This window comes from Bombina bombina, chromosome 2 (assembly GCF_027579735.1).
Source record: "Bombina bombina isolate aBomBom1 chromosome 2, aBomBom1.pri, whole genome shotgun sequence".
Lineage (NCBI taxonomy): Eukaryota > Metazoa > Chordata > Amphibia > Anura > Bombinatoridae > Bombina > Bombina bombina.
The window spans coordinates 1,146,865,138-1,146,892,355 of record NC_069500.1 but is presented as its reverse complement, the minus strand read 5'-3'; the positions used below and the strand labels follow the sequence as shown (position 1 = coordinate 1,146,892,355).

Below are 27,218 nucleotides of genomic sequence, written 5' to 3'. Positions count from 1 at the left end.
GCATTCAGTAATTCTATAGACATATCGCTATGGGTGCTCCATTTCTCTAATAGTTTACTAGTTATTAATTGACCCTGTTTCGCCAGCATAATTTTATATAATAAGGCTATATAAGTTTTAATTTCCCCCATCCAACCATTTCTGAATTTGATTTTTTTAATTCCCGTTATAAAATGTCTGATCTGCAAGTAAGCAAAAAAGTTTTTATTTGATAAACTAAATTATCTAGCGATATCTTTGAAAGATCATTTAGGCATTGATATACATAAGACAATCCTTTTCGGTTCCAAGTATTATAAATCTCACAAGATAGACCGGGAATAAACTTTGGGTTACCTTGTATCGGGAGAAATGGAGATATTTCAAAACTTCTAGCATTATGTTAAGTTTTTGCCACGCTTTAATAGTATTTCGTATTATATTCATATTTTTAATATGGTTTGGTAATTGTGGAATCGGACAATGAAGCAAGGCTTTCAATAAATATGGAGCAGACAGTCCCTCCTCCATTGGTATAAGTGTAAGGTAGTTAGCTTCCGTTAGCCAATCAAATGCAAAGCACACTAAAGTAGCAATATTGTATTTTTTAATATCTGGGAGGGACAGACCGTCATCTTCTGGTCTAAGTGTTAATGTTACTATAGATAGCATATGTCTCCTACTACTCCATAGAAATTTAGCGCACTCAATGTTAAACCTCTTGATATCTTGATTCAATATAAAAAGAGGAACATTTTGCATAATATACATCAATTGCGGGAATAAGATAGTTTTGATGATCATCGGAAAGACACTCCATCTCTGGAATATCTCGTTCCAACCAGACCTGGATGTTCCAACTTGGACGAGACAAGCAATATTCATCTAAACTACTCATCGTAATCGTTTTATCCGATTATATGGTTTCAACTGGATTTCACCCAAGCTGTCTGTTTTTTACCTTGTTCTATATATAATAATTGTTGCAAATTGTATACTACACTCCAACTGCGTCTAATCAACGCATTTGTTTCCTTTGCAATATTCTTTGTATCGGCCACAATTCTCCTATTTGTATCTGGTGCAAAAATCCTTTTTGTATTTGTCTATTTTTTATAATCATTTGTATATTTTACTTGTTATTAAATTTATGCAGATTCTGCAATACACAAAAATTATTGTGACACTAATTTATCACATTTATTCACTTATTTGAGTTTTTATCCACACATTTATATCACACTTATAAGTATTTAAAAGTTACATCACTATTTTAAGCTTTTACTAGCACCTTTTGATACCAGAATTTTTTGGTTCCCTTTGGTAATCAATTTATTCTAAACCATCTATTTGTTCTTTAGAGGTTGGAGAGTCCTCTTACTTTTTCATAGGCTTAATAGAATTTCACTGCGCAGTAACCAACACCCCCCCTTTAATTGTGGAATCGGACAATGAAGCAAGGCTTTCAATAAATATGGAGCAGACAGTCCATATGTGTCCTACTACTCCATAGAAATTTAGCGCACTCTGTTAAACCTCTTGATATCTTGATTCAATATAAAAAGAGGAACATTTTGCATAATATACATCAATTGCGGGAATAAGATAGTTTTGATGATCATCACTTTGGCTGAGAGAGAAATCGGAAAGACACTCCATCTCTGGAATTTCTCAGTTGCTTTTCTGAAGAAAGATGAGTAATTTAATCTGTACCACTGATTTGGATCTGCATGTAGATGTATTCCTAGATATTTAATACTAGAAGACTCCTGGAAAGGATGTTCTTGGATACTTTTTTTATTTTTGTGTATCCATAAGATTTTAGATTTACTGACATTGATTTTATAACCAGAAAAGGAGCTAAATATATCCATAACATTTAAAGCCTTAGGTATATTTATCTTTGTATTTTTAACGAATAATAGCAGATCATCTGCGTATAATTAATACTAATTTCTCCAACATTGTTGTGTCCGGTCCACGGCTTCATCCATTACTTGTGGGATATTCTCCTCCCCTACAGGAAATGGCAAGGAGAGCACACAGCAAGAGCTGTCCATATAGCTCCCCCTCTGGCTCCGCCCCCCAGTCATTCTCCTTGCCGCTCTGTACAAGTAGCATCTCCACGGAGATGGTGAAGAGTATGTGGTGTTTAGTTGTAGTTTTTTATTCTTCTATCAAGAGTTTGTTATTTTAAAATAGTGCTGGTTGTACTATTTACTCTAAAACAGAAAGGAAGAAGAGTTCTGTTTATAAGAGGAGTATGATTTTAGCAGCAGTAACTAAAATCAATTGCTGTTCCCACGCAGGACTGTTGAGCCCAGAGAACTTCAGTTGGGGGGAACAGTTTGCAGACGTTTCTGCTCAAGGTATGACTAGTCCATTTTCTAACAAGACTGTGTAATGCTAGAAGACTGTCATTTTCTCTCTTGGGGATCGGTAAGCCATTTTCTTAGACTCTTAACAGAATGCAGGCTTATTTTGGGCTATACACTGGTGACACTCTTGTGGGCTGAATTGTTTGCTTTATTAATAAGTTTGAAATGATATTTATAAACTTTTAGTGTGGGGAGCGTTTTTAGATGCCAGGCAGCCATTTAGACACCTTCCCAGTCAGGAAGGGCCTTTCACTATAGTAGGCAGAGCCTCATTTTCGCGCCATAACTGCGCAGTTTCTTTTGGATGCAGCGCATACAGCTGCATATGAGAGGGTCTGGTGTTCAGGGAAACGTTCCTGGAAGGCTTAATTTGGTACCATATAACCCCCAAGGACAGTGGAGTCGCAGCAAACACTGTGGCTGGGGGTTAAAGTTGTTATTTGATTAAACGGCTACGGTTTCCTCAATTAAGGGGTTAAAAGCTTGAAAATTAAGACACTGTGGTGAAAATTTGGTAAAGATTGGATATTTCCTTCATAGTTTTTCACATATTCAGAAATAAAGTGTGCTCTGTTTAACATTTAAAGAGACAGTAACGGTTTTATTTAAAAATGTTTTTTTTTGCATTATTAGCCTGTTTAAGCCTGTCTAACATGTCTGTACCTTCAGATAGAACATGTTCTGTATGTATGGAGGCCAAAGTGGTCCCCCCTTCTAATGTATGTGATAATTGTGCCATGGCGTCCAGACAAAGTAAGGACAGTACTGTCACATTTAATAAGGTTGCCCAAGATGATTCATCTAATGAAGGTAGTGGGGATAGTTCTTCATCCTCTCCTTCTGTGTCAATACCAGTTATGCCCGCACAGGCGACCCCTAGTTCATCTAGCGCGCCAATGCTTGTTACTATGCAACAATTAACGGCAGTGATGGATAATTCCATAGCAAATATTTTATCCAAAATGCCAGCATTTCAAAGAAAGCGTGATTGCTCATTTTTAAATACAGTGGAGCAAGAAGGCGCTGACGATAATTTATCTGTCATACCCTCACACCAGGCAGAACCTGATGTTGTGACGTTTAAATTTAAGTTAGAGCATCTCCGCGCATTACTTAAGGAGGTGCTAACTACACTGGATGATTGTGACTCTTTGGTCATTCCTGAAAAATTGTGCAAGATGGACAAATTCCTAGAGGTCCCGGTGCACCCTGATGCCTTTCCGATACCTAAAAGGGTGGCGGACATAGTGAATAAGGAGTGGGAGAAACCAGGCATACCTTTTGTCCCACCTCCTATATTTAAGAAATTGTTCCCCATGGTTGACCCGAGGAAGGAAAACAGTCCCTAAGGTTGAGGGGGCAGTTTCTACGCTAGTTAAACGCACGACTATTCCCATTGAGGACAATTGTGCTTTCAAAGATCCTATGGATAAAAAATTGGAGGGCTTGCTTAAAGAGATTTTTGTTCAGCAAGGCTACCTCCTCCAACCGATTTTGTGCATTATTCCTGTCACTACGGCGGCGTGTTTCTGGTTCGAGGAACTAGAAAAGTCGCTTAATAAGGAGACTCCTTATGAGGAAGTCATGGACAGAATTCACGCACTTAAGTTAGCTAATTCCTTTATTTTAGATGCCACTTTGCAATTAGCGAGATTAGCGGCGAAAAATTCAGGGTTTGCAATTGTGGCGTGCAGAGCGCTCTGGCTAAAGACAAAATTGCTTAATATTCCTTTCAAAAGTAAGACCCAGTTTGGGCCAGAATTGAAGGAATTTATTTCAGACATCACTGGGGGAAAGGGCCGTGCCCTCCCACAGGATAGGCCTTTTAAGGCTAAGAATTTTTCGTTCCTTTCGCAACTTCAGGAACGGACCGTCTACCGCAGCCTCTAGACAAGAGGGTAACGCTTCCCAGGCTAAGCCAGCTTGGAAACCAATGCAAGGCCGGAACAAGGGTAAACAGGCCAAGAAACCTGCTGCTGCTGCTACTAAGACAGCATGAAAGGGGTAGCCCCAATCCGGGACTGGATCTAGTAGGGGGCAGACTCTCTCTCTTTGCTCAGGCTTGGGTAAGAGATGTTCCGGATCCCTGGGCACTAGAAATAGTCTCTCAGGGTTATCTTCTAGAACTCAAGGAACTTCTTCCAAGGGGAAGGTTCCACATGTCTCGCTTATCTTCAGACCAGATAAAGAGACAGGCATTCCTACATTGTGTAGGAGACCTGTTAAAGATGGGAGTGATACACCCAGTTCCAACAGCGGAACTAGGTCAGGGGTTTTACTCAAACCTGTTTGTAGTTCCCAAAAAGGAGGGAATTTTCAGACCAATTCTGGATTTAAAAATTCTAAACGAATTCCTCAGAGTTCCATCGTTCAAAATGGAAACCATTCGAACAATTTTACCTACAATCCAGGAGGGTCAATACATGACTACCGTGGATTTAAAGGATGCATACCTACATATTCTTATCCACAAAAATCTCCATCAGTTCCTAAGGTTCGCCTTTCTGGACAAACATTTCCAGTTCGTGACTCTTCCGTTCGGTTTAGCCACTGCTCCCAGAATTTTCACAAAGGTTCTAGGGTCCCTTCTAGCGGTTCTAAGACCGCGGGGCATTGCAGTGGCACCTTATCTAGACGACATTCTAATTCAAGCGTCGTCTCTTTCCAAGGCAAAGGCTCATACAGACATTGTTTTAGCCTTTCTCAGATCTCACGGATGGAAGGTGAACGTAGAAAAGAGTTCCCTGTCTCCGTCAACAAGAGTTCCCTTTTTGTGGAACAATAATAGATTCTTTAGAAATGTGGATCTTCCTGACAGAGGTCAGAAAATCTAAGCTTCTAAATGCTTGTCAAGTGCTTCACTCTATTCTGCAGCTTTCCATAGCTCAGTGCATGGAAGTAGTAGGATTGATCGTTGCAGCAATGGACATAGTTCCTTTTGCTCTAATTCATCTAAGACCATTACAACTGTGCATGCTCAATCTGTGGAATGGGGACTATGCAGTCTTGTCTCCATAGATTCAAGTGTACCAGGTAACCATAGACTCACTCCGTTGGTGGTTGACTCAGGATCACCTGTCTCAGGGAATGAGTTCCCGCAGATCAGAGTGGGTCATTGTCACGACCGACGCCAGTCTATTAGGCTGGGGCGCGGTCTGGGATTCCCTGAAAGCTCAGGATTTATGGTCTCGGGAAGAGTCTCTTCTCCGGATAAACATCCTGGAATTGAGAAGCGATATTCAATGCACTCCAAGCTTGGCCTCAACTAGCGAAGGCTGGATTCATAAGATTCCATTTGGACAACATGACGACTGTAGCTTACATCAATCATCAGGGAGGAACAAAGAGTTCCTTGGCAATGAGAGAGGTATCCAAGATCATCAAATGGGCGGAGGATCACTCCTGCCATCTATCTGCAATTCACATCCCAGGAGTAGACAACTGGGAAGCGGATTATCTTAGTGGTCAGACTTTCCATCCGGGGGAGTGGGAACTCCACCCGGAGGTCTTTGCCCAGTTAACTCAATTATGGGGCATTCCAGACATGGATCTGATGGCGTCTCGTCAGAACTTCAAGGTTCCTTGCTACGGGTCTAGATCCAGGGATCCCAAGGCGACTCTAGTGGATGCATTAGTGGCGCCTTGGACGTTCAACCTAGCTTATGTGTTTCCACCGTTTCCTCTCCTTCCCAGGCTTGTAGCCAGGATCAAACAGGAGAAGGCCTCTGTGATTCTGATAGCTCCTGCGTGGCCACGCAGAACTTGGTATGCAGATCTGGTGAATATGTCATCGACTCCACCATGGAAGCTACCTTTGAGACAGGATCTTCTAGTACAAGGTCCATTCGAACATCCAAATCTAGTTTCTCTGCAGCTGACTGCTTGGAAATTGAACGCTTGATTTTATCCAAGCGTGGATTTTCAGATTCAGTGATAGATACTCTGGTCCAAGCCAGAGAACCTGTGACTAGAAAGATTTACCATAAAATATGGAAAAAATATATCTGTTGGTGCGAATCCAAGGGATTCTCTTGGAGTAAAATTAAAATTCCTAAGATTCTTTCCTTTCTCCAAGAGGGATTGGATAAAGGGTTGTCAGCGAGTTCTCTAAAAGGACAGATTTCTGCTTATCTGTTCTGTTTCACAAGCGCCTGACAGCTGTGCCAGACGTACTAGCTTTTGTACAGGCTTTGGTCAGAATCAAGTCTGTTTACAGACCCATGACTCCTCCTTGGAGTCTAATCTTAGTTCTTTCAGTTCTTCAAGGGGTTCCATTTGAACCTTTACATTCCATAGATATCAAGTTACTATCTTGGAAAGTTCTGTTTTTGGTTGCTATTTCTTCTGCTAGAAGAGTTTCTGAATTATCTGCTTTGCAGTGTGATCCACCCTATCTGGTGTTCCATTCAGATAAGGTCGTTTTGCGTACTAAGCCTGGTTTTCTTCCAAAAAGTTGTTTCCAACAAGAATATTAACCAGGAAATAGTTGTTCCTTTTCTGTGTCCGAAACCAGTTTCTAAGAAGGAACGTTTGTTACACAATTTAGATGTAGTTCGTGCCTTGAAGTTCTATTTAGAAGCAACTAAGGATTTTAGACAAACCTCATCTTTGTTTGTCGTTTACTCTGGTAAGAGGAGAGGACAAAAAGCTACTGCTACCTCTCTTTCTGGCTGAAAAGCATTATCCAATTGGCTTATGAGACTGCCGGACGGCAGCCTCCTGAACGAATCACAGCTCACTCTACTAGGGCTGTGGCTTCCACGTGGGCCTTCAAGAACGAGGCTTCTGTTGATCAGATATGTAAGGCAGCGTCTTGGTCTTCTCTGCACACTTGTGCCAAATTCTTCAAATTTGATACTTATGCTTCTTCTGAGGCTATTTTTTGGGAGAAAGGTTTTGCAAGCCGTGGTGCCTTCCGTTAGCCTGATTTGCGCCCTCCCTTCATCCGTGTCCTAAAGCTTTGGTATTGGTTCCCACAAGTAATGGATGAAGCCGTGGACCGGACACACCAATGTTGGAGAAAACAGAATTTATTCTTACCTGATAAATTACTTTCTCCAACGGTGTGTCCGGTCCACGGCCCGCCCTGGTTTTTTAATCAGGTTTGAAAAATTTCTTTCTCTATACACTACAGTCACCACGGCACCCTATAGTTTCTCCTTTTTCTCCTAACCGTCGGTCGAATGACTGGGGGCGGAGCCAGAGGGGGAGCTATATGGACAGCTCTTGCTGTGTGCTCTCCTTGCCATTTCCTGTAGGGGAGGAGAATATCCCACAAGTAATGGATGAAGCCGTGGGCCGGACACACCATTGGAGAAAGTAATTTATCAGGTAAGCATAAATTCAGTTTTTTGCTCCCCTAGTCTAATACCTTGTAGTTCTTCTCGTAGGACAATAGCAAGAGTTTCTATAGCAATAATAAATAGTAAGGAGAAAGTGGACATCCTTGTCTCGTCCCTTATGTAATATGAAATTAGAAGTCTGACTTCCATTTATTAGTTTAGTAGATCTTGGGTGGTCATATATGATGTTAACAAATTGAGCAAAATAACCTGAGAAGCCAAAGTTGTCTAGTGCCGTGAATAAGTGGTCCCAAACCACAGAGTCGAATGCCTTCTCGGCGTCGATTGTAATTACTGCAAAGTCCTGATTACTTATTATTTTATTACGTAATTTATTCCAAAAATATTCTAGTACCAAGGAGACTTTCCGTATATTTTTAGTTTAAGATCTTCGGGACATAAAACCCGATTGATCAACGTGGATAATGGGCTCAAGACATAATTTCAGACGATGAGAAATAATGTGAGTTAGCAACTTGAAGTCTGTATTAAGTAGTGAAATAGGTCTGTAGGACACTGGCTCTAAAGGATTTTTACCTTTTTTTCAGACTCAATGATATAATAGACTCAGAGAAGTATTTCGACATAGTTTGACCATTAATATAATAATTGTTAAACAGTTGGATTAAGATATCCACTAACTCTGTTTTTAGTATTTTTTACATATCAGCAGGTATCTGGTCTGGGCCAGGGGCTTTATTACACTTAGCATTGTTTATGACTTCCAAGACCTCCTCTGTGGTTATAGGTCTATTTAAGACATCAAGCAGTTCTAGTGATATTTTAAGTGGCGCAATTTTGTGTTATCCATATTAACATCTTTAGCGGAATATAGTTTTTGATAGTATTCTAAAAAAACATTTTTAATTTTAATATGATCCGTAACTCTATCTGTCCCATCTTTAATTGCTTCTATTATGTTAATTTTTTTCCTGGCTTTATCCAATCTGGATAAAAATTTAGCCGATAGGAATCACACAATTCACCGACTGGTTTAAATACCTACAACTTAAGAACTTTATGCACACCCATAAACTTAAACATCAAACGACAAGAGACCGTACTCCTTTCGAAAAACTTTGCACTCTTCACACACCTCCAATGCATGCTATATCCACCCTATACCAAATCCTGCTCACGCCCTCTGACCCCAAACAAATTTCCACAATAGTATCTTGGCACAAGGAACTTCCATACACACTCTCCGAGGAAGAATGGCTTGATATCTTTCGACATACCAGTAAATCTGCACACTCAGCCACCTTACTAGAAACTAATTATAAATTCTTGCTCCGGTGGTATCTCACCCCTCATAGATTAAAATATATATTCCCTGAAGCATCGGATAGATGCTGGAGGAAGTGTTCGGGAGAAGGTACACCTTACCATATTTGGTGGGAATGCCCTAAGATCTTAAAATTTTGGATAGACATTAACCAGGAAATGAGCAGGTTACTAAATCACGATATCGCTTTAGACCATTTGATATATTTATTTCATATCCTACCCAAATTCCAGTTTAAGCAGTATACATCTCTATTTCAGTTAGCCATATGCAGTGCCAAACAAATAATCCCTAGGTTGTGGAAATCTGAGTCCACACCAACTCTATTAATGTGGAAAACACAAATGGAGACGAAACTATCCCTGGAGAGATTTTTTTACTATAAAACTGGCAGATTGGAATTTTATGCTGAAATGCTATATTTTTGGGAATCATATTATTATATCAAGCAGAGCTAGGTCATTTGTACGGCGCTCCTTTATTTTGACAAATCACAGGGTTATATATGGAGAGTTCCCCTCCAGCAAGGCGAAACACACCACCTAACTTCCCAACACACTATATACCCCTCAAATCATATCAGCAATAGCCGGAACTGAAATGTAGCTGAACATGATAGGCAGATTGTACTAGACCCAAACTAACACAGTCCCATTACCAACTGTACATTTCAGACATAACCACTTGACTGTCCAATTTTATCTCATGGTCAGCGATGGGATGGGAGATATATACAGATAGTTGCTTCTGCAGTATTGATGTATGGGAACAGATTGCTCTATGTGTACTACGATCAGATGAACTCTACAAACCTGCTAAAGAACTTTTTGTGTAACTTACTGTGATTGTTAGAGTTTAAATACTGTTGAACATGCTGTTGAAATATGTTGTAATATGTTTTTGATGTAGAAAAGTCGGGTCTTGCCTATTACATGACCGCTTCAGGTGAACATACAATTTTTCATGTGGACTTTCAGATCTCAGATCTTGTGGGATTGTTAAGGAACCTACCATGTAATATGTTTTGATCATTGGAGTATAATTACTGTTTTAAACTGTTTTGTTGTATTGAATACTTTGATACAAATAAAAGATTAAACAAAAAATTTAGCCGATTTACCATATTGACCTTTGTATATAGCACTTATCTTTAATTCTTCCCATGATACCTTTTGTTTAGTAAAAATGTCCCTTTCTACTTTAGCCATTTTATAGTTGTCCCATAACAATTTAGAGGGCTTGTTAATATATTTACTGAGTGTATTCTGAATCTGCTTGGATAACTGAATTTCCCTCTCTTGCATCTTTCTTTTTTTAGATATCATATAGGCTTTGATCTCCCCTCTTAAACAAGTTTTGGCGGTTTCCCAGAAAATTTCTGTTCTTTCTCTATACGTTCTATTTAGATAATTAAATTCTCTCCATTTATGTTTTAGCCAGTTACAAAATTCTAAGTTATTTGCTAAAAAATTTGGGAAAAAGAAATTATTCCTTTCGTTTCTCTGGCTTGGTTGTAGATAAATGTCTAATGAAATAATCGCATGGTCAGAGATAATGATATGCCTTAACTTCTAATTTAATTAATGAACTTGATAATAAAAAAAGATATATCCTAGATAGGGAGCCAGGAGATTTAGAGTCACAAGTGAAGGATTTTGAGTCTGGATATTGTAGGCACCATATATCATGGAGTTTCAGATTCTTACACACTTGTCTGAATATTTTTGCCTTCTGTTTAGAAAAGACATAATTTTTGGGGCTAAATTTATCTAATGTTTCTGTCGGTGTCAAGTTAAAATCACCAGCTAAGATTATATTTTGACCAATATATTTAGTTAGAAAACAGACTAGACTATTCCAGAAGCTGGGTTCTATTTTATTAGGACCATAAACATTACAGATAATCAGCTTGATCCCTCTCACTTGTAGTTCTAGAACTACCCACCTCTCTTGAGGATCTAAAACTGTAATAATGTTATATGACAATTTTTTGTTTATCAAAAAGGCTACTCCTTTTTTTCTTCTGGAACAAGGAGTGGCTATCACCTCCCCAATCCACTTGCTTTTAAGTTTAACAGCTTCCTCCGCTTTTAAATGTGTTTCTTGTATTAAGGCTATATCAGGATTGTATTTACCTAGCTGTTTGATTATTACTTTCCTTTTAATTGGGGAGGTGATGCCACCCACGTTCCAAGAAAGACACCTAATATATCCCTTCATTAAAAAAAACATGTTGTATTCATCTGGGGGTGGGGGGGGGGGTGGGGGAGGAGGGGAACAGGAACCACCCATATACATAACATATACACAACATAACCTTCTCAGCCAAAGTGCAATACAGTTATGCTTGCTTCTTTTTTTGTTTTTCCCAATGTAAGTCAACTCCTCAGAAAATGACAATCTCATCTCAGTTACAATATACATAGCTATCGAGTAAGTGACAGTTTATGTTCTTTAAAATACGCTTTAACTTCTACTATATTGTCTAGTTTGACTATACCCTCTTTCTCCTCTATTAGAATTTTTGCAGGGTACAATAGTTTTGCTGCATAGCCATCTTGGATTAGCTTGGTGCAAAAATGAGCCATCTCTTTCCTCCTGGAAGCATTGTCACTGGAATAATCTTGAAACAATAAAATCTTATTTTCCCCAACATGGAGATTCTCAACTTTCCTATATGATCGCAGAATATTTATTTTATCCTGAAAATTTAGAAATTGTACCAAGATTGGTCTGTGGACATTTTTTTCCAGTGGCTCTGCATCTAGGAGGTCCCAGCCTATGTGCTCTTTCCACCACTAATGGTAGCTTCTGATGTTCCATGCCTAAGACTTGAGGGAGTGTTATTGTTGCAAATTGTAGTAAATCTTTAAATTCCTCTATCTCGGGGAGACCTATTATTTTTAGATTATTCCACCTTGAGCGGTCCTCAAGGTCATCTATCCTGGTGGTCAGAAACCTAAGTCTCTTTTCTTGATCTAAAATTTTCTGTGAATGGTTATTAGATATATCTTCAATGACTGATATTCTATCTTCTGCCTCTGTAAGTCTGCTAGCGAATTGTCTTAACTCTACTGACAAACTAGACATTTTGATTTTTAAGAAATTCAAATTGGGATAGGAAAATATCAGAAAGTTGATTAACTAGCGGTTGTAGATCTGTTTTCGGATTTGTGCCCTCGTTAGGGTTCTCACTTGTAACATCAGATGTACGGGGCTTTCTATCCTTAATTTTAGCAGGCATGATCTGGGAAGTAGTGCTATTCGTGAGGAGAAATCATTCCATGTGTTTTGTGAGAAAAAGAAAAAGGGGGATACAAAAGAACACACCCTACCAGAAATAGAATTACAAATTCTTCTCTTATGTGTGTGTGACTTTACAATAATTTGTGTTTAAATATAATAATGTGACAAAAGAAACAACCTGTATTTGTGTGACGTGTTTAAATGATCATGCCAGTAACAATATGATGCACATCCTATATGGAAAATAGAATTTTAACAGATTAGCTCTTTATTCCTTCATTCAGCCGCTATAGCAAGAAAGAAAATTCTTGCCCACTGCTTAGACTGAATTAATTTGCTGAACTTTCTGTCTATCAAAGGCGAGAAAAATAGCAGTTATCCAGATACAATTTTACAATTTCTCAGGAAAAAAAAATAACAAAAAGAAAATTGGTTATTTAACCATAATCTCCTGGCAAAGAAAAAACTAAAAAAAACTAACTGCTTCTGAATGGAAGTGATGTTTTATAACCTCTATGTAAAGCCCTTAGTAGTTTTGATTATTCCTTCAGAGGCTTCTATTTTCTATTGCTATCTGGTATCAATGTGGTCTAATGTTTCAATATATATAATCAACAAATTAAATAAAAATAGATGCAAAACATAAAAACCCAGAGCAGTCTTAGTTTAGTCCCATGTGCTCTTTTAAGTCTCGTAGCAAGCAACAGATCAGTGGAAATATATATATATAGTTGCAAATAAGACAGCAAAATCTGAACTGCAACAAATGTAGCAACGCAACCATTAACCTTTAGTTGGGTATTAAAAGTACTTGCGATTTTTGTAGCTTGTAGGGGATCAGCGTAGCTTCCTTGATGTGGTGGTATAGAGTCCGGCCCTCTAGCACTGTCTCTGGACTACAACAGATAATTTAAATTATATGGTATTCCTCACGAGGGCAGATTTCTTAGTCTGGGGACTGTCCCGGTGACCCGACTCTCCAATCAACATGAACGTTTTCCAGCCCACAGTATTGCTGAATCACGGGATTCCAAAGTTTCTAGGGAAAATGTATAACAATTATCCCTTCAATTCCAATCGAGCTCCATCAGGCCCGGTGCTTCTCACTCCCACAGCAGCAGCAACTGACCGGTATAAGCGTTTCCGGATTAACCCTCTTCTGTCCTCAGTCAAAGCGGCTCCTGCTTCACTCAATGCGACAGGGAGCATCCAGTCCAGTCCTCAGCAAAGTAGAGCAAATGGGGTTCTCTTAGCACCTCAGGTACGATTATCCTCCACGGGAGGAAGTCTTATATTGCAAAGTAACTCGGCACTTCAGTATGACATATCAGGAGGCTTTCTGCTTTCAGCACAGTAGATGATTTGTCAGCGCAGCTCTTGTTTTAGTTATTTTGAGCCGGCGTTAGCCAAAAGCTTTGGCTGTGGCTCTAACGAGCGAGCCTTAATCAACTTCTGTCAGACTTCCCAGTCTTACCCCAACCAGCTGCAGGGTAGTGTCCTAGGGAGCATATTGAATACTCTAACAACGGACCATGACGAGAGTAGGATCGTTCTCGAGCTCCTTTAGGTAGCACGCCACTTTCGCGTGTTCCGTCTAGCTCCTCCTTCAGGAAGTCGCCTGCCCACTGGGCTTGTCTCTCCTTCATATACAGAAATGCAGGGAACGGCCCTTGGCAAAGTAAAGAAAAATCTGCCTTTCGATTATTTCACTAGGGATCTTGCAGTGCTGGAGGATCATTTTAGAATATCTCACCTGAGCAGAGAGGTTTTTGAATATTGGGGCCTAAGTCAGAATCCAGACCTCCACACAATTGAGATGCTTTGGCATGACTTGATATTTACACAAAGAATCCAATAATCATCAATGAACTAAAGTGTTTTTGTGTGGAGAAATTTTTTCAGATTCCTCCTAACCATTGTGCAGGAGTGACTGGTTTAGTAGTGGTTATTGCTGCTATGCAATTCTACTATTTACTAAATATTAGAATTCACATACTTTTGCCAGCCTAGTTTGTTAACGTGTTCAGTATTCACAGGAATTACAATTGTGTAGAGATTGTGCTTGTCTATTATTGTGACTTAGCACAAGATCAAGCCACATGTTCATGAGTATTTGGTGCAGGCAATTCCAAAGGCATTAGAAACATTTACTTCAGGTTGTATGCAAAGTTTAAGGCTAATCTACTACATTTTAAAATGTTGTGTGTGATTTTTTGTTTAATTTTTTTTAATTCTTGTCATGGTCATTTCATAGTTTAGTAAACCCTGTGGTGTGTGTGTGATCTCTCTCTGTTTTTATTCTATTCTTTTTACACTTCTCTCTCTCACAATAGATGAGTTGCAAAATATGGTTAAAAAAACATGCTCTAATATTTAGGGAACATACAACATTTCTAAAAAAGTTATAGAAATTTTAAAGGGACAGTTTGCTCTGGAATTTGTATTAATTAAAAAAATAAATAAGCTAATCCCTTTTTCTTTCATGTAATTAGCAAGAGTCCATGAGCTAGTGACGTATGGGATATACATTCCTACCAGGAGGGGCAAAGTTTCCCAAACCTCAAAATGCCTATAAATACACCCCTCACCACACCCACAATTCAGTTTTACAAACTTTGCCTCCGATGGAGGTGGTGAAGTAAGTTTGTGCTAGATTCTACGTTGATATGCGCTCCGCAGCAAGTTGGAGCCCGGTTTTCCTCTCAGCGTGCAGTGAATGTCAGAGGGATGTGAGGAGTATTGCCTATTTGAATGCAGTGATCTCCTTCTAAGGGGTCTATTTCATAGGTTCTCTGTTATCGGTCGTAGAGATTCATCTCTTACCTCCCTTTTCAGATCGACGATATACTCTTATATATACCATTACCTCTGCTGATTCTCGTTTCAGTACTGGTTTGGCTATCTACTATATGTAGATGAGTGTCCTGGGGTAAGTAAGTCTTATTTTTTGTGACACTCCTAGCTATGGTTGGGCACTTTGTTTCCTAAATATATGTATTCAAACATTTATTTGCCTTGACTCAGAATGTTCAACTTTCCTTATTTTTCAGACAGTCAGTTTCATATTTGGGATAATGCATTTTAATTTAATACATTTTTCTTACCTTAAAATTTGACTTTTTCCCTGTGGGCTGTTAGGCTCGCGGGGGCTGAAAATGCTTCATTTTATTGCGTCATTCTTGGCGCGGACTTTTTTGGCGCAAAAATTCTATTTCCGTTTCCGGCGTCATACGTGTCGCCGGAAGTTGCGTCACTTTTTGACGTTATTTTGCGCCAAAAATGTCGGCGTTCCGGATGTGGCGTCATTTTTGGCACCAAAAAGCATTTAGGCGCCAAATAATGTGGGCGTCTTATTTGGCGCGAAAAAATCTGGGCGTCACTCTTGTCTCCACATTATTTAAGTCTCATTTCTCCAACATAGGTGTGTCCGGTCCACGGCGTCATCCTTACTTGTGGGATATTCTCTTCCCCAACAGGAAATGGCAAAGAGCCCAGCAAAGCTGGTCACATGATCCCTCCTAGGCTCCGCCTACCCCAGTCATTCTCTTTGCCGTTGTACAGGCAACATCTCCACGGAGATGGCTTAGAGTTTTTTAGTGTTTAACTGTAGTTTTTCATTATTCAATCAAGAGTTTGTTATTTTCAAATAGTGCTGGTACGTACTATTTACTCAGAAACAGAAAAGAGATGAAGAATTCTGTTTGTATGAGGAAAATGATTTTAGCAACCGTAACTAAAATCCATGGCTGTTCCACACAGGACTGTTGAGAGCAATTAACTTCAGTTGGGGGAACAGTTTGCAGTCTCTTGCTGCTTGAGGTATGACACATTCTAACAAGACGATGTAATGCTGGAAGCTGTCATTTTCCCTATGGGATCCGGTAAGCCATGTTTATTACGATTGTAAATAAGGGCTTCACAAGGGCTTATTTAAACTGTAGACTTTTTTTGGGCTAAATCGATTGATATTAACACTTATTTAGCCTTGAGGAATCATTTATTCTGGGTATTTTGATTTAATAATATCGGCAGGCACTGTTTTAGACACCTTATTCTTTAGGGGCTTTCCCAAAGCATAGGCAGAGTCTCATTTTCGCGCCGGTGTTGCGCACTTGTTTTTGAGAGGCATGGCATGCAGTCGCATGTGAGAGGAGCTCTGATACTCATAAAAGACTTCTGAAGGCGTCATTTGGTATCGTATTCCCCTTTGGGTTTGGTTGGGTCTCAGCAAAGCAGATACCAGGGACTGTAAAGGGGTTTAAAGCTTAAAACGGCTCCGGTTCCGTTTTTTTAAGGGTTAAAGCTTCCAAAATTGGTGTGCAATATTTTCAAGGCTTTAAGACGCTGTGGTGAAAATTTGGTGAATTTTGAACAATTCCTTCATGTTTTTTCGCAATTGCAGTAATAAAGTGTGTTCAGTTTAAAATTTAAAGTGACAGTAACGGTTTTATTTTAAAACGTTTTTTGTACTTTCTGATCAAGTTTATGCCTGTTTAACATGTCTGAACTACCAGATAGACTGTGTTCTGAATGTGGGGAAGCCAGAATTCCTATTCATTTAAATAAATGTGATTTATGTGATAATGACAATGATGCCCAAGATGATTCCTCAAGTGAGGGGAGTAAGCATGGTACTGCATCATTCCCTCCTTCGTCTACACGAGTCTTGCCCACTCAGGAGGCCCCTAGTACATCTAGCGCGCCAATACTCCTTACTATGCAACAATTAACGGCTGTAATGGATAATTCTGTCAAAAACATTTTAGCCAAAATGAACCCTTGTCAGCGTAAGCGTGGATGCTCTGTTTTAGTTACTGAAGAGCATGACGACGCTGATATTAATATCTCTGAAGGGCCCCTAACCCAATTTGAGGGGGCCAGGGAGGTTTTGTCTGAGGGAGAAATTACTGATTTAGGGAACATTTCTCAGCAGGCTGAATCTGATGTGATTACATTTAAATTTAAATTGGAACATCTCCGCATTTTGCTTAAGGAGGTATTATCCACTCTGGATGATTGTGAAAATTTAGTCATCCCAGAGAAACTATGTAAAATGGACAAGTTCCTAGAGGTGCCGGGGCTCCCAGAAGCTTTTCCTATACCCAAGCGGGTGGCGGACATTGTTAATAAAGAATGGGAAAGGCCCGGTATTCCTTTCGTCCCTCCCCCCATATTTAAAAAATTGTTTCCTATGGTCGACCCCAGAAAGGACTTATGGCAGTCAGTCCCCAAGGTCGAGGGAGCGGTTTCTACTTTAAACAAACGCACCACTATTCCCATAGAGGATAGTTGTGCTTTCAAAGATCCTATGGATAAAAAATTAGAAGGTTTGCTTAAAAAGATGTTTGTTCAGCAGGGTTACCTTCTACAACCCATTTCATGCATTGTCCCTGTCACTACAGCCGCATATTTCTGGTTTGATGAACTGCTTAAGGTGCTCGATAGTGACTCTCCTCCTTATGAGGAGATTATGGACAGAATCAATGCTCTCAAATTGGCTAATTCTTTCACTCTAGACGCCTCTTTGCAATTGGCTAAGTTAGCGGCTAAGAACTCTGGGTTTGCTATTGTGGCGCGCAGAGCGCTTTGGTTGAAATCTTGGTCGGCTGATGCGTCTTCCAAGAACAAGCTACTAAACATTCCTTTCAAGGGGAAAACGCTGTTTGGTCCTGACTTGAAAGAGATTATCTCTGATATCACTGGGGGTAAGGGCCACGCCCTTCCTCAGGATCGGCCCTTCAAGGCAAAAAATAGACCTAATTTTCGTCCCTTTCGTAAAAACGGACCAGCCCAAGGTGCTACGTCCTCTAAGCAAGAGGGTAATACTTCTCAGGCCAAGCCAGCTTGGAGACCAATGCAAGGCTGGAACAAGGGAAAGCAGGCCAAGAAACCTGCCACTGCTACCAAGACAGCATGAAATATTGGCCCCCGATCCGGGACCGGATCTGGTGGGGGGCAGACTCTCTCTCTTCGCTCAGGCTTGGGCAAGAGATGTTCTGGATCCTTGGGCGCTAGAAATAGTCTCCCAGGGTTATCTTCTGGAATTCAAGGGACTTCCCCCAAGGGGGAGGTTCCACAAGTCGCAGTTGTCTTCAGACCACATAAAAAGACAGGCGTTCTTACATTGTGTAGAAGACCTGTTAAAAATGGGAGTGATTCATCCTGTTCCATTAAGAGAACAAGGGATAGGGTTCTACTCCAATCTGTTCATAGTTCCCAAAAAAGAGGGAACGTTCAGACCAATCCTAGATCTCAAGATCTTAAACAAATTTCTCAAGGTCCCATCGTTCAAGATGGAAACCATTCGAACTATCCTTCCTTCCATCCAGGAAGGTCAATTTATGACCACGGTGGATTTAAAGGATGCGTATCTACATATTCCTATCCACAAGGAACATCATCGGTTCCTAAGGTTTGCATTCCTGGACAAACATTACCAGTTCGTGGCGCTTCCTTTCGGATTAGCCACTGCTCCAAGGATTTTCACAAAGGTACTAGGGTCCCTTCTAGCGGTGCTAAGACCAAGGGGCATTGCAGTAGTACCTTACCTGGACGACATTCTGATTCAAGCGTCGTCCCTTCCTCAAGCAAAGGCTCACACGGACATTGTCCTGGCCTTTCTCAGATCTCACGGCTGGAAAGTGAACGTGGAAAAGAGTTCTCTATCCCCGTCAACAAGGGTTCCCTTCTTGGGAACAATTATAGACTCCTTAGAAATGAGGATCTTTCTAACAGAGGCCAGAAAAACAAAGCTTCTGGACTCTTGTCGGATACTTCATTCCGTTCCTCTTCCTTCCATAGCTCAGTGCATGGAAGTGATCGGGTTGATGGTGGCGGCGATGGACATAGTTCCTTTTGCGCGCATTCATCTAAGACCATTACAACTGTGCATGCTCAGTCAGTGGAATGGGGACTATACAGACTTGTCTCCGAAGATACAAGTAAATCAGAGGACCAGAGACTCACTCCGTTGGTGGCTGTCCCTGGACAATCTGTCTCAAGGGATGATGTTCCACAGACCAGAGTGGGTCATTGTCACGACCGACGCCAGTCTGATAGGCTGGGGCGCGGTCTGGGGATCCCTGAAAGCTCAGGGTCTTTGGTCTCGGGAAGAATCTCTTCTACCGATAAATATTCTGGAACTGAGAGCGATATTCAATGCGCTCCAGGCCTGGCCCCAGCTTGCGAGGACCAGGTTCATACGGTTTCAATCAGACAACATGACGACTGTTGCGTACATCAACCATCAGGGGGGAACAAGGAGTTCCCTAGCGATGGAAGAAGTAACCAAAATTATTCTTTGGGCGGAGTCTCACTCCTGCCACCTGTCTGCTATCCACATCCCAGGAGTGGAAAATTGGGAAGCGGATTTTCTGAGTCGTCAGACATTGCATCCGGGGGAGTGGGAACTCCATCCGGAAATCTTTGCCCGAGTCACTCACCTGTGGGGCATTCCAGACATGGATCTGATGGCCTCTCGTCAGAACTTCAAAGTTCCTTGCTACGGGGCCAGATCCAGGGATCCCAAGGCGGCTCTAGTGGATGCACTAGTAGCACCTTGGACCTTCAAACTAGCTTATGTGTTCCCGCCATTTCCTCTCATCCCCAGGCTGATAGCCAGGATCAAGCAGGAGAGGGCGTCGGTGATCTTGATAGCTCCTGCGTGGCCACGCAGGACTTGGTATGCAGATCTGGTGAATATGTCATCGGCTCCACCTTGGAAGCTACCTTTGAGACGAGACCTTCTTGTTCAGGGTCCGTTCGAACATCCGAATCTGGTTTCACTCCAGCTGACTGCTTGGAGATTGAACGCTTGATTTTATCGAAGCGAGGATTCTCAGATTCTGTGATCGATACTCTTGTTCAGGCCAGAAAGCCTGTGACTAGAAAGATTTACCACAAAATTTGGAAAAAATATATCTGTTGGTGTGAATCTAAAGGATTCCCTTGGGACAAGGTTAAGATTCCTAGGATTCTATCCTTCCTTCAAGAAGGATTGGAAAAAGGATTATCTGCAAGTTCCCTGAAGGGACAGATTTCTGCCTTGTCGGTATTACTTCACAAAAAGCTGGCAGCTGTGCCAGATGTTCAAGCCTTTGTTCAGGCTCTGGTTAGAATCAAGCCTGTTTACAAACCTTTGACTCCTCCTTGGAGTCTCAATTTAGTTCTTTCAGTTCTTCAGGGGGTTCCGTTTGAACCCTTACATTCCGTTGATATTAAGTTATTATCTTGGAAAGTTTTGTTTTTAGTTGCGATTTCTTCTGCTAGAAGAGTCTCAGAATTATCTGCTCTGCAGTGTTCTCCTCCTTATCTGGTGTTCCATGCAGATAAGGTGGTTTTACGTACTAAACCTGGTTTTCTTCCAAAAGTTGTTTCTAACAAAAACATTAACCAGGAGATTATCGTACCTTCTCTGTGTCCAAAACCAGTTTCAAAGAAGGAACGTTTGTTGCACAATTTGGATGTTGTTCGCGCTCTAAAATTCTATTTAGATGCTACAAAGGATTTTAGACAAACATCTTCCTTGTTTGTTGTTTATTCAGGTAAAAGGAGAGGTCAAAAAGCAACTTCTACCTCTCTCTCTTTTTGGATTAAAAGCATCATCAGATTGGCTTACGAGACTGCCGGACGGCAGCCTCCCGAAAGAATCACAGCTCATTCCACTAGGGCTGTGGCTTCCACATGGGCCTTCAAGAACGAGGCTTCTGTTGATCAGATATGTAGGGCAGCGACTTGGTCTTCACTGCACACTTTTACCAAATTTTACAAGTTTGATACTTTTGCTTCTTCTGAGGCTATTTTTGGGAGAAAGGTTTTGCAAGCCGTGGTGCCTTCCATTTAGGTGACCTGATTTGCTCCCTCCCTTCATCCGTGTCCTAAAGCTTTGGTATTGGTTCCCACAAGTAAGGATGACGCCGTGGACCGGACACACCTATGTTGGAGAAAACAGAATTTATGTTTACCTGATAAATTTCTTTCTCCAACGGTGTGTCCGGTCCACGGCCCGCCCTGGTTTTTTTAATCAGGTCTGATATTTTATTTTCTTTAACTACAGTCACCACGGTACCATATGGTTTCTCCTATGCAAATATTCCTCCTTAACGTCGGTCGAATGACTGGGGTAGGCGGAGCCTAGGAGGGATCATGTGACCAGCTTTGCTGGGCTCTTTGCCATTTCCTGTTGGGGAAGAGAATATCCCACAAGTAAGGATGACGCCGTGGACCGGACACACCGTTGGAGAAAGAAATTTATCAGGTAAACATAAATTCTGTTTTTTTTATTGCTTCTGGTTGCTAGAAGCTTGTTCTTTGGCATTTTTTCCCATTCCTGAAACTGTCATTTAAGGAATTTGATCAATTTTGCTTTATATATATGTTGTTTTTTCTCTTACATATTGCAAGATGTCTCACGTTGCATCTGAGTCAGAAGATACTACAGGAAAATCGCTGTCAAGTGCTGAATCTACCAAAGCTAAGTGTATCTGCTGTAAACTTTTGGTAGCTATTCCTCCAGCTGTTGTTTGTATTGATTGTCATGACAAACTTGTTAAAGCAGATAATATTTCCTTTAGTAAAGTACCATTGCCTGTTGCAGTTCCTTCAACATCTAAGGTGCAGAATGTTCCTGATAATATAAGAGATTTTGTTTCTGAATCCATAAAGAAGGCTATGTCTGTTATTTCTCCTTCTAGTAAACATAAAAAATCTTTTAAAACTTCTCTCCCTACAGATGAATTTTTAACTGAACATCATCATTCTGATTCTGATGAATCCTCTGGTTCAGAGGATTCTGTCTCAGAGGTTGATGCTGATAAATCTTCATATTTATTTAAAATGGAATTTATTCGTTCTTTGCTTAAAGAAGTCCTAATTGCTTTAGAAATAGAGGATTCTGGTCCTCTTGATACTAAATCTAAACGTTTAAATAAGGTTTTTAAAACTCCTGTAGTTATTCCAGAAGTTTTTCCTGTCCCTGATGCTATTTCTGCAGTAATTTCCAAAGAATGGGATAATTTGGGCAATTCATTTACTCCTTCTAAACGTTTTAAGCAATTATATCCTGTGCCGCCTGACAGATTAGAATTTTGGGACAAGATCCCTAAAGTTGATGGGGCTATTTCTACCCTTGCTAAACGTACTACTATTCCTACGTCAGATGGTACTTCGTTTAAGGATCCTCTAGATAGGAAAATGGAGTCCTTTCTAAGAAAAGCTTATCTGTGTTCAGGTAATCTTCTTAGACCTGCTATATCTTTGGCTGATGTTGCTGCAGCTTCAACTTTTTGGTTGGAAACTTTAGCGCAACAAGTAACACATTGTGATTCTCATGATATTATTATTCTTCTTCAACATGCTAATAATTTTATCTGTGATGCCATTTTTGATATTATCAGAGTTGATATCAGGTTTATGTCTCTAGCTATTTTAGCTAGAAGAGCTTTATGGCTTAAAACTTGGAATGCTGATATGGCTTCTAAATCAACTTTACTTTCCATTTCTTTCCAGGGTAACAAATTATTTGGTTCTCAGTTGGATTCCATTATTTCAACTGTTACTGGTGGGAAAGGAACTTTTTTACCACAGGATAAAAAATCTAAAGGTAAAAACAGGGCTAATAATCGTTTTCGTTCCTTTCGTTTCAACAAAGAACAAAAGCCTGATCCTTCATCCTCAGGAGCAGTTTCAGTTTGGAGACCATCTCCAGTCTGGAATAAATCCAAGCCAGCTAGAAAGGCAAAGCCTGCTTCTAAGTCCACATGAAGGTGCGGCCCTCATTCCAGCTCAGCTGGTAGGGGGCAGGTTACGTTTTTTCAGGGATACCAACGTTCAAGATGGTAACTGTAAGGACTATCTTACCTTTTATTCAGCAAGGGAATTATATGTCCACAATAGATTTACAGGATGCATATCTGCATATTCCGATTCATCCAGATCACTATCAGTTTCTGAGATTCTCTTTCCTAGACAAGCATTACCAGTTTGTGGCTCTGCCGTTTGGCCTAGCTACAGCTCCAAGAATTTTTACAAAGGTTCTCGGTGCCCTGCTGTCTGTAATCAGAGAACAGGGTATTGTGGTATTTCCTTATTTGGACGATATCTTGGTACTTGCTCAGTCTTTACATTTAGCAGAATCTCATACGAATCGACTTGTGTTGTTTCTTCAAGATCATGGTTGGAGGATCAATTTACCAAAAAGTTCTTTGATTCCTCAGACAAAGGTAACCTTTCTGGGTTTCCAGATGGATTCAGTGTCCATGACTCTGTCTTTAACAGACAAGAGACGTTTGAAATTGATTACAGCTTGTCGAAACCTTCAGTCACAATCATTCCCTTCGGTAGCCTTATGCATGGAAATTCTAGGTCTTATGACTGCTGCATCGGACGCGATCCCCTTTGCTCGTTTTCACATGCGACCTCTTCAGCTCTGTATGCTGAAGCAATGGTGCAAGGATTACACGAAGATATCTCAATTAATATCTTTAAAACCGATTGTTCGACACTCTCTAACATGGTGGACAGATCACCATCGTTTAATTCAGGGGGCTTCTTTTGTGCTTCCGACCTGGACTGTAATTTCAACAGATGCAAGTCTCACAGGTTGGGGAGCTGTGTGGGGATCTCTGACGGCACAAGGAGTTTGGGAATCTCAGGAGGTGAGATTACCGATCAATATTTTGGAACTCCGTGCAATTTTCAGAGCTCTTCAGTTTTGGCCTCTTCTGAAGAGAGAATCGTTCATTTGTTTTCAGACAGACAATGTCACAACTGTGGCATACATCAATCATCAAGGAGGGACTCACAGTCCTCTGGCTATGAAAGAAGTATCTCGAATTTTGGTTTGGGCGGAATCCAGCTCCTGTCTAATCTCTGCGGTTCATATTCCAGGTGTAGACAATTGGGAAGCGGATTATCTCAGTCGCCAAACGTTGCATCCGGGCGAATGGTCTCTTCACCCAGAGGTATTTCTTCAGATTGTTCAAATGTGGGAACTTCCAGAAATAGATCTGATGGCGTCCCATCTAAACAAGAAACTTCCCAGGTATCTGTCCAGATCCCGGGATCCTCAGGCGGAGGCAGTGGATGCATTATCACTTCCTTGGAAGTATCATCCTGCCTATATTTTTCCACCTCTAGTTCTTCTTCCAAGAGTAATCTCCAAGATTCTGAAAGAATGCTCGTTTGTTCTGCTGGGAGCTCCGGCATGGCCTCACAGGTTTTGGTATGCGGATCTTGTCCGGATGGCCTCTTGCCAACCGTGGACTCTTCCGTTAAGACCAGACCTTCTGTCACAAGGTCCTTTTTTCCATCAGGATCTGAAATCCTTAAATTTAAAGGTATGGAGATTGAACGCTTGATTCTTGGTCAAAGAGGTTTCTCTGACTCTGTGATTAATACTATGTTACAGGCTCGTAAATCTGTATCTCGAGAGATATATTATAGAGTCTGGAAGACTTATATTTCTTGGTGTCTTTCTCATCATTTTTCCTGGCATTCTTTTAGAATACCGAGAATTTTACAGTTCCTTCAGGATGGTTTAGATAAGGGTTTGTCCGCAAGTTCTTTGAAAGGACAAATCTCTGCTCTTTCTGTTCTTTTTCACAGAAAGATTGCTATTCTTCCTGATATTCATTGTTTTGTACAAGCTTTGGTTCGTATTAAACCTGTCATTAAGTCAATTTCTCCTCCTTGGAGTTTGAATTTGGTTCTGGGAGCTCTTCAAGCTCCTCCGTTTGAACCTATGCATTCATTGGACATTAAATTACTTTCTTGGAAAGTTTTGTTCCTTTTGGCCATCTCTTCTGCCAGAAGAGTTTCTGAATTATCTGCTCTTTCTTGTGAGTCTCCTTTTCTGATTTTTCATCAGGATAAGGCGGTGTTGCGAACTTCTTTTGAATTTTTACCTAAAGTTGTGAATTCCAACAACATTAGTAGAGAAATTGTGGTTCCTTCATTATGTCCTAATCCTAAGAATTCTAAGGAGAAATCGTTGCATTCTTTAGATGTTGTTAGAGCTTTGAAATATTATGTTGAAGCTACGAAATCTTTTCGTAAGACTTCTAGTCTATTTGTTATCTTTTCCGGTTCTAGAAAAGGCCAGAAAGCTTCTGCCATTTCTTTGGCATCTTGGTTGAAATCTTTAATTCATCTTGCCTATGTTGAGTCGGGTAAAACTCCGCCTCAGAGAATTACAGCTCATTCTACTAGGTCAGTTTCTACTTCCTGGGCGTTTAGGAATGAAGCTTCGGTTGACCAGATCTGCAAAGCAGCTACTTGGTCCTCTTTGCATACTTTTACTAAATTCTACCATTTTGATGTATTTTCTTCTTCTGAAGCAGTTTTTGGTAGAAAAGTACTTCAGGCAGCGGTTTCAGTTTGAATCTTCTGCTTATGTTTTTCGTTAAACTTTATTTTGGGTGTGGATTATTTTCAGCAGGAATTGGCTGTCTTTATTTTATCCCTCCCTCTCTAGTGACTCTTGTGTGGAAAGATCCACTTCTTGGGTAGTCATTATCCCATACGTCACTAGCTCATGGACTCTTGCTAATTACATGAAAGAAAACATAATTTATGTAAGAACTTACCTGATAAATTCATTTCTTTCATATTAGCAAGAGTCCATGAGGCCCGCCCTTTTTTTGTGGTGGTTATGATTTTGTATAAAGCACAATTATTCCAATTCCTTATTTTATATGCTTTCGCACTTTTTTATCACCCCACTTCTTGGCTATTCGTTAAACTGAATTGTGGGTGTGGTGAGGGGTGTATTTATAGGCATTTTGAGGTTTGGGAAACTTTGCCCCTCCTGGTAGGAATGTATATCCCATACGTCACTAGCTCATGGACTCTTGCTAATATGAAAGAAATGAATTTATCAGGTAAGTTCTTACATATATTATGTTATTACCCATTCCTCAATCTTGCATAACCAACAGTTACATTAATATACTTTTTACCTCTGTGTTTACCGTGTATCTAAGCCTCTACAGACTGCCCCCTTGTTTCAGTTCTTTTGACAGACTTGCATTTTAGCCAATCAGTGCCCTCTCATAAGTAACTCCACGAACGTGAGACCAATGTTATCTAGATGGCACACATAAACTAATGCCCTCTAGCTGTGAAAAACTGTCAAATGCATTGAGATAAGAGGCGGCCTTCAAGGACTTAGAAATTAGCATATGAGCCTACCTAGGTTTAGCTTTCAACAAAGAATACCAAGAGAACAAAACTAATTTGATGATAAAAGTGAATAATAAAGTTGTTTAAAATTGCAATCCCTTTCTGAATCATGAAAGTTTAATTTTGACTAGACTATCTCTTTTGATACAGATTAGGAGTGCCGTTTTGATTTCTTTGCTTGTAAATTAATGCTCTCAAAGAGATTTTGGATAAAAACAAAGGTTAATGTTCTTCATTAATTAGTCAGGAATATATACATACATTATATATTTTTTTCTTGTTTTTTCCCCCCATCTCCCAGTGACATTTGGGCCTTGGGCTGTGTTCTTTATGAAATGTGCACCCTCAAACATGCGGTAAGATGTGTTAAGAATAATTTGCTATTTTTTTTTAATGTTGTTTTTTTTAAAATTATCTCATGAAATCAGTTACTTTGTTTTATCACAGTAAGATGTAGCTTTGTGACTAATTTATTTACTCACAAACGTTGGTATATTGACAATCATAACAAATTGCATTCTTGTTCTGAATGTGAATATTTTAACCCCTTAAGGACCACAGCACTTTCCCATTTTCTGACCGTTTGGGACCAAGGCTATTTTTACATTTCTGCTATGTTCGTGTTTAGCTGTAATTTTCCTCTTACTCCTTTACTGTACCCACACATTATATACAGTTTTTCTCGCCATTAAATGGACTTTCTAAAGATACCATTATTTTCATCATATCTTATAATTTACTATAATTTTTTTTATTTTATAAAATATGAGGAAAAAAATGGGAAAAAACACACTTTTTCTAACTTTGACC

General features: G+C 40.1%; 1 protein-coding gene across 1 annotated transcript in view; it reads left to right on the top strand.

Moving 5' to 3' along the window:
- The window catches only part of NEK1 (NIMA related kinase 1), an 827,448-nt gene that overhangs the window by 33,242 nt on the left and 766,988 nt on the right, over positions 1-27,218 (top strand). The window contains exon 7 of the mRNA XM_053700237.1: positions 26,710-26,764. Within this exon, the coding sequence (XP_053556212.1) occupies positions 26,710-26,764 (55 nt within the window). The remainder of the gene's footprint in view (positions 1-26,709; positions 26,765-27,218) is intronic.